Here is a 13,065-nt window from a genome sequence, read left to right as displayed (position 1 = left end):
CCGAAGACATGATGGCAGTGGGAAGAGCCTGACATGACAGCCCTGAGACTGTGGTGGTGTCCTGGTGCCTGATGTCACTGAGAGCCGAGTCTAGGTTTGTGGTCCGGTTGCAGCCGGGGTCTATGTTGATGTCAGTGGTCCATACGTACAGTCACTAAAGGGTATGGTGGATGTCCCGGGTTTGTGAATGCAGCCCAAAGCCATATTGATGTCTCACTGAGATGGCTCTGCCCCCCACCAGCCACCACATGTTGGCGCCAACTGGTCACATGGGCTCAGGGGAGTTAGCCCCACCCCACCCCACCAAGGGAAAGCTGTCATCTGGGATGGTGCTGGAGAGCTGACCCCGGAGGTGTGGGCATGGGAGATCAGGAGAGCCCAGCCCCTCACCTGGCCAGTGGGAGAGCCAGCTCTGGTGGCATAGGTATGGGGAAGCTAGCAGGCTGACCAACTCAGCTACCACCAAGGCCCACATCCAGGGCTTTGGATTGGCCTGCCCCCAACAGCTCTGTCTATGAATTGCTGGAGCACATGAAGGGACCAGTCTTGGCTTGCCACCACTCAGGGAAACAGCAACATATCTGAGAGCCTCTATGAGGTTGTTGGGGTAGCAGAAGCCAGAGATCTTGAAGTAGCCTAATGACTCATTGCAACGGACATTCTCAAGTAAAGCTGTTTGGGCTGTTTTGGCAGAAGGGTGTACTGCAAGGCATACCGCAACTTCCAATGCCACTCGTGGGACAGACAGAGGTGCAGAGTGACATAAGCAGAGCTGCTGTACTCCGTAGAGATGGTTTATCTCCTTTCTAATCTGTATTCTTTTATTTACTTGGGCAGGGCGGGGCTACATGAATGGAGGGTGGATATGGAAGGTTTGGGAATAGAATTCACGAGGTGAAGTTCCCAAAGAGTCAATAAAAAGTATGTTTAAAAAATATAAGAAATGTGAGTTTGGAGAATCTGTGGCATTGAATCAGAGCTTGTGTTCTATGAAAGGGAAGGCAGTTTCAGAGAATGGTCTCATAAGCAGGGTACGCAGCCTGGAGGTATGGCTAGGTGCATCTAAGTCCTGAAAGTCTTCTCTCCCGTCTCTTGCTTTGTCTATGGAACAGTCACACCAACGATGTTCAGAAACATTCAGCAACAATGTTGCAGTGGAACTTTCAAAGAACTCAAAGGGAGAAAGGGTGGGTGTGATAAAGCAGGTGCCTGTCCGGATGCAGACCTGGTAGAGGCATCACCCACTCTCTTAAGAGACAGTGTTGTGTAACGGGACTTGAGACAGAGCTGTCTACCCCTGGGTGCTTATGAAAAATGATCTTGAAGGGAAAAAAATGTGCTAGTCAGAACACTTAGATGCTTCTGGTTTGAACAGGTTGCAATCCCCTCCCCGCTTTTCCTTTCTTTCTGGCTTCACATGTTGCCTAAGGTGGGCTTTCAAAAGTTGCAATTTCAACATCTCTTAGTCGTCAGTGAAAACGGTCAACCCAGTGGCACTTTGGGACTTTGCTACAGTCTTTGCTACAGACATCCATTATCAACCATCACTATTTGTTCCCTTTGACCCATTTCTCTTTTAAATGGGAAACTCCCATGGTTCTGCTCCGTGCGAACCCTGGCTTGGGTAACATGGCTGACTGTATGCTGTGCTGTCTGCTTCCTATATCTAACAGATTCTTGGTTTAATGGACTTCACTAGAGCAGCAAAGAAACGGGAGCGGAAAGGGTCCCTGGGGCCCCTTTAAAACTAGTGGTTACATTTAGAAACATCAATTTGAGCAAATCAAAATTTTGCAGAATTAAACGTGTTGGAACAAGCTCTCAGAGGACTTGGGGGAGTCAAAGGGAAGTTGACAGGTAAGCAAACCACCCAAGCTCAGTTCAAATGTAGGAAGCTGTTATGACTTATGGTAGGCTGTACGTGTGTGTGGCTGTGTGTAGATATCTCACGAGGCCACTGAACTCATCACAGCGGCTCGACGATGGCTGCGAACACCAGTGAAGATCCCCATACCGTTGTGGAGCAGCAAAGGCCCCTACCTTATCCTGAAATGATGTTCCTGGTTACTTCTCTCAATGGTCCACACGCTCATCGCACTTGAACTTGATAAACACATTTGGTGCCAGTTCATGGGGTTGAAGGACATCTGGCTCACATCCATGCCAGGATTTGATTTCTTGCACAAGATGACACTGGCTTCCCAGTTCCTTTGGTGGGAATGGCAATTGATGAAAACTTAACTTTCGTTTAATTTTATGTCTGGAAAAATATCTAATTTTCAGACAGCTCGCATCAACCAGGACATAGGTTGTGATATAATTCCATAACCTATGACTAAACACCAAACTTTTAAGCCACTATATTTAAATGAATCTCTCTAAGGAATGAAACAATTTATATGTTTAAGTATTGCTCCATTGTACCAGGGTTATTTTGTCCTTCTTGTTTGATCTGGATTTAACACACTCAAACCCGAGGAACAGAAACTTCATCACATTAGTGTCTAAATCTCGTAATATTGTTTCTGAGTACTTCATGTGGATCTGGGTGTCCTGTGTAGATCGTTTACCGACATTATTTTTTTTTTTAAAAAAATAATTTAAAAATCCCCTACTTGATTTGCTCATTTGAGAAAGTCTCAAATCCTGCCAGCTAGGTTCTTTGCTGGAGGAATGGAGAACACACACACACACACACACACACACACACACACACCCTGATGTATGTTCTTTGACCTTGGGACCTTTGCACACTGCACTCTTCTGCTTGCTATCCTCACCTTCTTAAGGCTAATCCCAACCTATCTTATACTTTAGGTATTGCTATGGGTTAATGGGCGAGGCAAGCATTCATATAGTAATGTCCTAATCTTCAGAATACGACCTTATTTGGAAATAGGATTTTTTTTTAAATAAAGGTAATCAAGTGAAAATGCACTCATTAGGGTTGGCCCCTAATTTAAGATCATTGATGCCTTCCTAAAAGGGGAGCATTATGAAACAGACACATGGGAAAATGCCATGTGTGAATGAAGACAGGTATCAGGGTGGTGCGTCTACCAGCCTAAGAACATCAGAAGTGACCATCAAGGCTGTGGGAATTGACCAGGCACAGAACAGATTCACTCACAGCCCTCAGAAGGGACCAAGCTCCCTTGCATCCAGAGCTTAGAATTCTGGTCTCTAGAACTTGAGGCAATGAATTTCTACTTCTTATGTTATTTTGTCCTTCTTGATTGATCTGGATTTAACACACTCAAACCCGAGGAACGGAATCTTCATAACATTCGTGTCTAGATCTCGAAATGCTGTTTCTGAGTACTTCATGTGGATCTGGATTTGAGGTATTTGTTATGGTGATCTCAGAAAACCAAGATGAGCCGGGCAGTGGTGGCGCACGCCTTTAATCCCAGCACTTGGGAGGCAGAGGCAGGTGGATCTCTGAGTTCCAGGCCAGCCTGGTCTACAGAGTGAGTTCCAGGACAGCCAGGGCTACACAGAGAAACACTGTCTGGAAAAACCAAAAAAAAAAAAAAAAAAAAAAGAAAGAAAGAAAGAAAGCAAAAAAAGAAAAAGAAAGAAAGAAGGAAAGGAAGACAGGAAGAAAACCAATATGAGGGTTACCCTTCCCTGACCCCTCCTCCACTCTTAGGTTAGGTAGTGTGATGGTTTGTATATGCTCAGCACAGGGAGTGGCTCTATTAGAAGGTGTGGCCTTGTTGGAGTAGGTGTGTCACTGTGGATGTGGGCTTTAAGACCCTCGCCCTAGCTGCCTGGAAGCCAGTATTCTGCTGGCAGCCTTCAGATGAAGATGTAGAACTCTCAGCTCCTCCTGCACCATGCCTGCCTGGATGCTGCCATGCTCCTGCCTTGATGATAATGGACTGAACCTCTAGATCCGTAAGCCAGCCCCAATTCAATGTTGTCCTTATAAGAGCTGCCTTGGCCATGGTGTCTGCTCACAGCAGTAGAACCCTAAGACAGATGGGGTACCCCCTGATACATGCTCCTATGTGCCTAAGATCACTAGAAGCTATGGAATATCTCAGTCACTCCAGGCTTAAACTCTACCCGGCAACTGAACAAGCAACTTAAGAATAAAATGGTTCGGCTGGTGAGATGGCTCAGTGGGTAAGAGCACCCGACTGCTCTTCCGAAGGTCCAGAGTTCAAATCCCAGCAACCACATGGTGGCTCACAACCATCCGTAACGAGATCTGGCGCCCTCTTCTGGAGTGTCTGAAGACAGCTACAGTGTACTTACATATAATAAATAAATAAAAATCTTAAAAAAAAAAAAGAGAATAAAATGGTTCAAACATGGAGAGAGAACACAGGTGCAGGCTGTTTCCAAGATGAGGCTGGGAAGCATTTTCCAGCCAGCTTTCCCTGACAGAAGTAGATTCTGCCCCTTGCTTTGACCCATGTTTGACACTCAAAAGAAATAAAACTTTTTGTAGGCCCCAGTGATAAGAACAAACATACTCTATATTAACTTTGGAACAGCTGGGACTATATGTACGGCCTCGGAGAAGAGCTTGCTCCAGTGCTTCGGCATAGAGACTTATAGAGGCATCATTATTCTTGTGCTTCACCTACAAGTACTGAACTACCCTCCTCTTTAGATTAGGCTCAAATGGCTGCCTGTGTGTGTGTGTTTGTCCCTCTTCCCCTTCATGTGTGCAGGTTCTTTGTATCACAAAGACATCTATCATAAAAAGATCGCAATCCTTACTTAAGAGAGAGAGAGAGAGAGAGAGAGAGAGAGAGAGAGAGAGAGAGAGAGAGAGAGAGAGAACGCATCAAGTGAGATTGGAAAACATTTTACCAGTGAACTACATCATGAGTCTTCAGTAGAGTGCTGCCTTCTTCCTCTTCCTCCTCCTTCCTCCCCCCTTCCTCTTCCCTTCTCTTCCCTCCCCTGGGTTTTATACTTTAGAGCAGGTGCCCAGGTTGGCCCAAAACTTCATAGCCAAGGCTAGACTTGAAGTCACCACAATCTTCCTGTCTCAGCTTCTCAGGTGCTGGGGTTATAGGTGCCAACCCCCCTTCTATGCTCAGCTTTTGATGGCTCAGCAGTTAAGAGCACTGAATGTGCCTTCAGGGGATCTAGGTTTGATTCCCAGAACCCACGGGCAGATAAAATACCCTCTTAAATAAAATAGTAAAGAAAAAAAAAGTGGTAAGTAAGTCCTAAGTGAAACTTAGCTCTCTAAGCAGGGAATATTAGATTTTTAATCTTAGCTGGTGCTCTAAGAGTGGCCTCAATCGCCCCAGGAACATCTAGCATTTTCCACTGAGAAAAACAAATCCCGACTCCCCAGTGAGGTTTATGTCAATGATGGCAGAGAATGCACCCACAAAACTGGCCACATGTAAAGGCCCAGCACAGACACAAACATCTCTAACCCACAGGTTTCTGTGTCTAACCCACAGGTTTCTCGGCCCAGCTGGCCAATGCGGTAGAATGCTCCAGTCCAAGAATACTCCTCTAGTGCCAGCCGTGAACCGTTCACTTCAAACTGAGCTTGAACACACAGACCATCCTACGTTCAACACAGACAGATAGCATGCTAATAACTCAAGAAGAGCCATTTGCTTTTGGGGAGAGATGAAACTTCATGCAAACACTGCACGTGTCACTAAGTAGGGACGGTGGCAACACAGCTGCTGCAGTTTCTGTCCTGACACACTTCATACCTGAGCATAAAGATGTCATTAAATCATACGACCAGGAAAGTTCGCCTTCCCATCATCCTCTGGTTTCCATGTGGATCCCCTTTGGTAAAATCCAGCGGGGGAAGATTCCGGTGAAACCAGGGGCTGGGGGTGGTGGGGTGGAGAAGAGAGCACTCCAGGGTGCTGGGACTTACCAGAGGGACAGCTCAAACTCTGGGAGAGACGAGTAACTGGCCAGGTAGGTGCCACAGTAACTGAAGCAAAGTAGAGTGTAGTCCAGGAGGATGTCACCTAAAAGACACAATCCAGGACTGTCACATCCAGATGAGCTCACGGTCTCACAGAATGCTTCCCTTCCCCTAGTGACTGGCACACACCTCTAAAGTGGTTTCCCAGGGGGTAAGCGATCCCCTGGGCCTTGTCTGAGAGGTGTTTTTTGCCCTGTTCTGTTACAAACAGAATCTTCCCTTGTCGTTGAGGTTAGCTCTAAATTCGCGGTCCCCTGCCTCTGTCTCACAAGTGCTAGGATCCCAGCCTTCCTCCTCTCAGAGCCCTTCCTGTTAAGATTACTAGGTAACTGTCTTTAGGCTCTGGTGTGGTACTGAGCAAAGTACACTAGTGTCCCAGCCTGATTTGGAATGAATGGCCTCACATGTCTATAAATATGAGACACTGGGATTAGAACAGTGCTCAAGTGCCAAGTGTCTTGGGAGGTTGTAGTAATTCTAACTAATATATCAAATAGACATAAATACAGATTTATAAACCCTTGGGCCATATCTGGCCTTCAACTCAGTTTTTTTTTGTTTCCAGTCCTTAGAACAACTTTCTTTATTCACTTTAAAGGCCTTTGCAATGAGATGCTCAGTAGGTGGGTCTTGGGGAGGCCGGGTGAGGGACAGCTGATTTTGCTCTCTAGTGTGGATGTACAGGCCTAAGCCTGGGTATTTGAGACTGTGTGCTTGCTCTGAGTATTTTAATGACTGCTTCTGTTTTTACACGTCTCACTGTGTGTGTGTGTGTGTGTCTGTGTGTGTCTGTGTGTGTGTGTCTGTGTGTGTGTGTGTGTTGGACTGTATGCCGCATGTGTGCAGATGCCTGCAGAGGGCGCTAGATCTCCTTCAGCTGGAGTTATGGGTGGCTGTGAAGTTGTGGGTTCTGGGACCATCTCCTCCTTGGCAGGAACTGTGTGTGAGTCTAACTGCCGAAGCATCTCTTCAGCCCTGCACTTTTTACGTGAGGGTGAGCAGAGTATATCCCTAAAATGTGACTTTGTCATTGAGTTTATTTAGCATGGACTAACAAAGAAAACAGTATGTGTTTATTGAGAATGTGATGCAAAAAAATAAAAGATAATTTTTCTGTGGGATGAGACCTTAATACAACGATTTCTTATCCTTCAGACAACATTAATATTGTTTCTAATTGTTATATTATTATAAATTCAAAATTTCAAATATATGATTTTTGAAGAGAGTTTTTAAAAACCTAGAGAGAGAAAAAGTATATCTCTATTTCTAACATCTTTTTTTTTTTTTTCCTTTCAGACAGAACTCATGGAGCCCAGGCTGGCCTTGGATTCACAAGGTAGCTGAGGTTAGCCTTGACATCAAATCCTCTTGCCTCTTCCTCCGCAGTGCCGGGCTTACAGGTGTGCACTACCATGATCAGTCTCTTCCTTCTGTGTGTTTACATGTAAAAGTACATGCAAATATACTTTCTGTGTATATCACTTTGCTACTTATAGTTGTGGTAAGTGTTGATCGAATAGCATATGCAATATGCCTCATTTTAAAGGTACAGTTTAGATCACACGAAGTGTTCTGTCCTATTGGTTTCTTGTTTACATCACATGAATCATTTTATCATGTTCCTAACGTTTTTTTTTTTTTTACAAAAATTTGATTTATAATGTTTGCGATAATAATGCTTCATGTTTTTAAAAGTTTTTTAATTTTTTAATTTTAAATTTTTATTTTTTTTAGCATACTTAGCACTGTTCATATACTAGGGGTTTGGGCTGCTTTGTCTTTCCAATTATGCAACTCCTTTGAAAATGGACCTATAGCCATATTTCAGGCCGCTACATTTCCTTCGCATCTGATTCTCACAGTGGCCCCAGAAGGGCTCTATCAGTTTATCAGCTTTGCTGGATCTCACTGCCAGCAAGCGAGAGAGAGGCTATCAATGTCTCCACGGCTCCAAACACACCGTGAACCTGCCCGGGAGGAACAGCCCCTGGATTGAACCATGCTACAAAGGATCAACTGCGGTACTCTCGCGCTTGCGTTTGTGTGGGCGGGCGAGCGTGTGTTTGTTGGAGGAGCCCATGTGGCGCGGCTTTCTCTCCTTCCGGTTTTACACCGGTTCTGGGATTTGAACTCCGGCTTGGAAAGCAAGAACTTTTATCTGCCGAGCCATCTTGCCAGCCCTAAGCTTTTCAAAAACAATTATTGTCAGACAGTTTTAATATAATTGATGACTTATGGCTTCTGATCTGTCTGGGATGTTAGTCCTTTAAGGTTCATAGGTGCTGTGAGGACGTTTGATTATATTTTTAAAATATATTTTCCTCATTCTTTTCCATGGTATTTTTGTGCGTGTGCCCTGGTGTTTGTAGTTTAGCATTTGTTAGTAAATATACCAATCCTTATAAATAGGGTCCTAGGTTCTTCTCCAAGCTATGGTATCTCACCATATTTTCTACTATTTTTCCAGTAGGCTTGCTCATGTTGAATCCCATTTTCGTGTGATACGTGTTATGATGGACAGGACGTCAATCTTGACAAATTAGTTCAGATACTCAAAAATTTGTAACATCACTGTTGAATAATCTCTGTCCTTTGGAGTGTGAGTTTCTAGCCGGGCGGTGGTGGCGCACACCTTTAATCCTAGCACTCGGGAGGCAGAGGCAGGCGGATCTCTGAGTTTGAGGCTAGCCTGGTCTACAGAGTTAGTTCCAGGACAGCCAGGGCTACACAGAGAAACCCTGTCTCGAAAAACCAAAACCAAAAAAAAAAAAAAAGAGTTTGAGTTTGAGTTTCTTCATCATGTAGTTCACAATTTTCTGGATCTAGTCTTCCTTATGCCTCTCGTGATCTGGAAACACTATTCTCCCAATGCCTGAGCGTTGAGATGTTACAAAGACCCTCTGGCCTTACTACCTCCTTCTCTTACTTATTCTAGAAACACTGTGGGATCATTTAAACCCTCCCTCCTCTCCAAAACAGTGAGCCCACGAGTGACTGTGACTCTCTGTGACAAGTATTGGAAATATATTTATCTATAACAATCATGTTTTCTATCCTGGAATCTCTCTCTACAGAATTATATATTTAAATATACATTATATAGCAGTGTGTGTATGTTAATTCATAGAATCCAGTCCTATGTTTAAGATGCCCTCAGCTTAGCTTTATGGCTCCAGCCCTGGGTAAGCAATTGTGTGTGTGTGTGTGTGTGTGCCCGTGTTACATTTATCCTACATGCATGGGTGTTTATTCTGCAACCACTATCTTACTAAGCCTTCCTCAGTCAGTCGCAGCAGATGAATGTATCGCCTATAGTGTTCTGTCCCACAGCTATACATTTTTGTTAAATATTTTATCATATTGGTTAGGCCTTCTGGTTGATAATAGATGACACTGATTAAATAGAGTTCCTTGATGATTTATTTCAGTTTTTACTGTGATCTTTCTAGGGATTTGTTATTCAATATGGATGTTGTCTACTGGTTTGAATTAACGTCTGATTGCTTGCTAAGCTGAGGGCATCTTAAGCATGAAGCGGGGTTGCAATCCACACAGAGAGTTCCCAATTTAGGAATGGATTGTTTTCCTTAAAGTGCCTTAATCTGCGAACGCAGACCAGTTTCTCCAGAAAGAACTTGTAAACTACAGAGATGGAGTTTGGCTTGACCATAGCTTCAAACATGGTTCTGAAACTAAGGCACCATCAAGGGTAACCTTCCTGACCGTGCTGGGCACGTGGGCTATTATTGTTAGTTTGAGGCAAAGTCTTGCTTTTAGTTAGAGGGTGGTCATAGAATCTGGATCTTTCTTACTCGCCTTCCCTAAGTCTGGATTACAGATGTGTGTAACCAATCACCACTCTCAGATTCAGGTCGTCTTAAACCTGGGCAGGGATCATTAGCTAGAGGCATCTGGAGGTGTCTAGCTATTCAGTCCATGAAAGTTAGCTGTATCTGTGAGTGGTTCAACAGTAATATAAATAATAGATAACCTGGAATGAGTGCTTGGTGTGCATGCGTGTGTGTGTGTGTGTGTGTGTGTGTGTGTGTGTGCATGCATATGCCTCCCCTATCAACACAAACTTAGCATTAGATGCTATATTTAGCTCCATTTGTGGTTAAGAACAGAAAGGTTCAGGCTTGCCTGTAGTCATTTGAGCATGGGTTTGTGTAAGAATTCCAATTCCAATCAGTCACCAGGAAAGAAGAAACATTGTTGCATACGAGGCCAGTTCTCCAACCCCTGTGTTTCTCAGGGTTTAAAACGCAAGTCAACCACCCGAGAAATATTGTTCAAACTAAGATGTTGGTTTGTTAGGTCCGGGCGGCCGGGAATCAGGTTGTGTGTTTTTTTGAAGGAGTAGCTGTTTCTTTTGAACTTGCCCAGGCTAGTTTCCAGCTTACGGCTCAAGTGAGCCTCCCTTTTCAGCTTCTAAGTTTCTGGGTCCACAGGTGTGTGCTACCACAAAAGGATGATTCTGCCCTTTGAGGTAATTTCTGAGGTAATGCCAGTGTTGACAGGAAGCACACCACCTTTAAGCCAGACGGCTGTGGCATATGGGGTTAATAAACCTTTAGTGGTCAGCTTGTCTGCTTCTGTCCAAAACAACCTTTCACAATACAAAACACCTTCATTCCTAAGAACTAGATTTGTTCACATAAAAAACAAATTTCAGTAGCCAGGTGGTGGTGGTTCACCCCTTTAGTCCCAGCACGCAGGAAGCAGAGGCAGGGGGATCTCTGAGTTCAAGGCCAGCTTGGTCTACAGAGTCAGTTCCAGGATACCCAGGGCTACACAGAGAAACCCGAAAAACAAACAAAACAAAAATCCTTCAGTTCCGGGGGTGGGGGGGGTGGGGTGGGGTTGGGGGGGAGGGGGGTGCGGTAGGGGGAGGGTGTCCCAGATACCTTTTAACTTGTTTTTCCTGGTCAGCGAAGGGAAGCTGTATATGTAGATAACAGGTTTAAATCTTCGGTCGGAGAAAGCCACGACTTCACTGGGCACATTAGTCGCCATGACGCCCACAATCCCATTAATACACTGGAGCACGGTCTTCTTCTTGGATTCCAGGTTAATGAATATTACAAAGTTCCCAGAAGGGTAGCAGATGGTGTGGTCATTGACAAAGTGAACATTCTGACTAGGGAATCCTTGCACCCATCTTTGAGAAAAGACAGATCAGCATCAGTATAACCCACACTCCCTTCCTTTCCAACACAGCACCTAGAAAGCCATCCCAGTCTTTGAAACACATCCGCTCCATTTTTAACTCCCTCTCTGCTTCCAGTCTTTCAGAGGAACACAGGTACTCAACTGAGAAACCAGCGTGAGCCAATGGACTATAGCAATGCAAAGATGGGGGGGAGGGGGCTGGAGAGATGGCTCAGCGGTTAAGAGCACTGACTGCTCTTCCAGAGGATCTGAGTTCAATTCCCAGCAACCACATGGTGGCTCACAACCATCTGCAATGGGATCCGATGCCCTCTTCTGGTGTGTCTGAAGACAGCAACAGTGTACGCATATACACATATACATAATAATAAATAAATCTCTCTATGTATAAAATAGAAATGCAAAGATCAATAGGTCTCTGGCCTGTGACATGGCTCACTAGGTTAAAAGGAAATTGTAGAAAACAGTGTATCCAGGGTTCTTTTCTTTTGACTGTTTTTTGAAAAACTACACTCAAAATCACTTTAAAAAATTAACTAAACAAATTTAAAACCCCTTTGAGTAAGATAGCACACTCTATAGTTGTAAGCCACGTGACTTGCTTATAGTTTACATGAAGAATGCATGGCTCTAAAAATCCACATAAACACAGGGAAGACACGAGGGCAAAGGAGTTAGAACATGAGAGGTCCATTTTAGGAGAGGATTGTGTGGTAGGTATATGGTGGAAGGAAAGTCTGAGATAAGGAAAATTCTATTTTATTTAAATATTAAAGATATGTTTGAAAGTGGAGGAAAGAGAGTGAAGGGCACATGTTTTCCGAGTCTGTCCCCCCTCTCCTCCCATGACAGAGCACAACAGTGACAGAGGACACTGAATTGTAAGCCACCCTTCAGAACGTGGAGGGACAGAAAAGTCCCGTGAGCTCTTCCAGATGTCTAAGGCCCAGAAACTGTGCACAGGAATCCGGAGTGAGAAGGAAGGAGTTGGAAGGGAGGGAATCGCCTAAGAGGATGCTGATGAAGAGGAGGGCTGAATGGGCTTGCAGGAGCTCTGGGGTTGGGTACCACCGAGGCAGGAAGAGGATGCAAAAACAGAAGGTGGGGGAGAGGAATACCGGGCACACAAGTGAGGGTCCCTTAGCAGGATTGCAATGTGGTGAGGTGGGAAACTGAGGGCCGGTTGGTCATCTGGTCAGGAGACCGACTGAGGGGTCCAACTGAAGAGGCTGCACAGGGTCGGGGCCAGGGGTGGGGAGGATGCGGGGGTGGGGGTGGGGGAGTGAGAAGCAGAGCGAGTTTGCTTGGAGGATTCGAGGGGCAGGGGTCCCGGCAGGGTTTCCCCCCCTCCAGCCCCGTGCGGCCCCGATGCCGCACCTCACGGACAGGGAGGATCCGGAGTAGTGGGCAGAGGCAGGGGCAGAGGCAGACGCAGAAGCAGTGGCAGAGACGTCGTCGCGCTCCGGGTCTTGCGACATGCCGGCTCCCAGCCCACCCGGGGCTGCGGCCGTTACTCCGTGGCCCGGCCAGATCAGGCTAAGAAGCCCGCGAAGACGCCACTGTTTACACCTGTATCCTGGAGACCGGGAACCCCGCGCCCATTGGCTGGCGGACGCCGCCTATGGGCGAGCGGCGAGCGAAGCCGAGCGGTGGGACCCTGGGTCGTGGATGCTGGAGTGGTTCCGCCTAAGCAAATAGTTTCAGTATTAATAAGTGTCAAGACGGTTATTAATTCTGCATGCTGCTCCTGCCATGCTGCTCCTAGCTATACGCCGGAAATATTTCATTTATTTCCCTGCACCGGTTGAGCCTGCTCGGAACCCAGTGGGCAGAAAGCCAAGTCAGAATCCAAAGGTGAGGGGCACAATGGCCGCATAACAACCCTTCAGGTGTCTCCTCTGTGAGCGCAAGGAGGCAGACTGAAGTAATCTGGTGGAAGATAGGCTATGCTCTTTTGCCTCTGT

General features: G+C 45.7%; 1 protein-coding gene across 1 annotated transcript in view; it reads right to left on the bottom strand.

The window, feature by feature from the left end:
* The window catches only part of Cfap43 (cilia and flagella associated protein 43), a 91,449-nt gene extending 78,802 nt beyond the window's left edge, over positions 1-12,647 (bottom strand). The window contains exons 1-4 of the mRNA XM_085833773.1: positions 12,479-12,647; positions 10,837-11,090; positions 5,873-5,969; positions 2,041-2,208 (exon numbers count right to left, since the gene is read on the bottom strand). Of these exons, the coding sequence (XP_085689899.1) occupies positions 2,041-2,208; positions 5,873-5,969; positions 10,837-11,090; positions 12,479-12,579 (620 nt within the window). The 5' untranslated portion in view covers positions 12,580-12,647. The remainder of the gene's footprint in view (positions 1-2,040; positions 2,209-5,872; positions 5,970-10,836; positions 11,091-12,478) is intronic.
* Positions 12,648-13,065: the final 418 nt, after the last annotated feature.

The sequence above is a fragment of the Mus caroli genome, unplaced genomic scaffold, assembly GCF_978045245.1.
Source record: "Mus caroli unplaced genomic scaffold, Mus_caroli_1 scaffold_20, whole genome shotgun sequence".
NCBI classification, from domain to species: Eukaryota; Metazoa; Chordata; class Mammalia; order Rodentia; family Muridae; genus Mus; species Mus caroli.
This window is presented reverse-complemented; position numbering and strand designations above follow the sequence as displayed.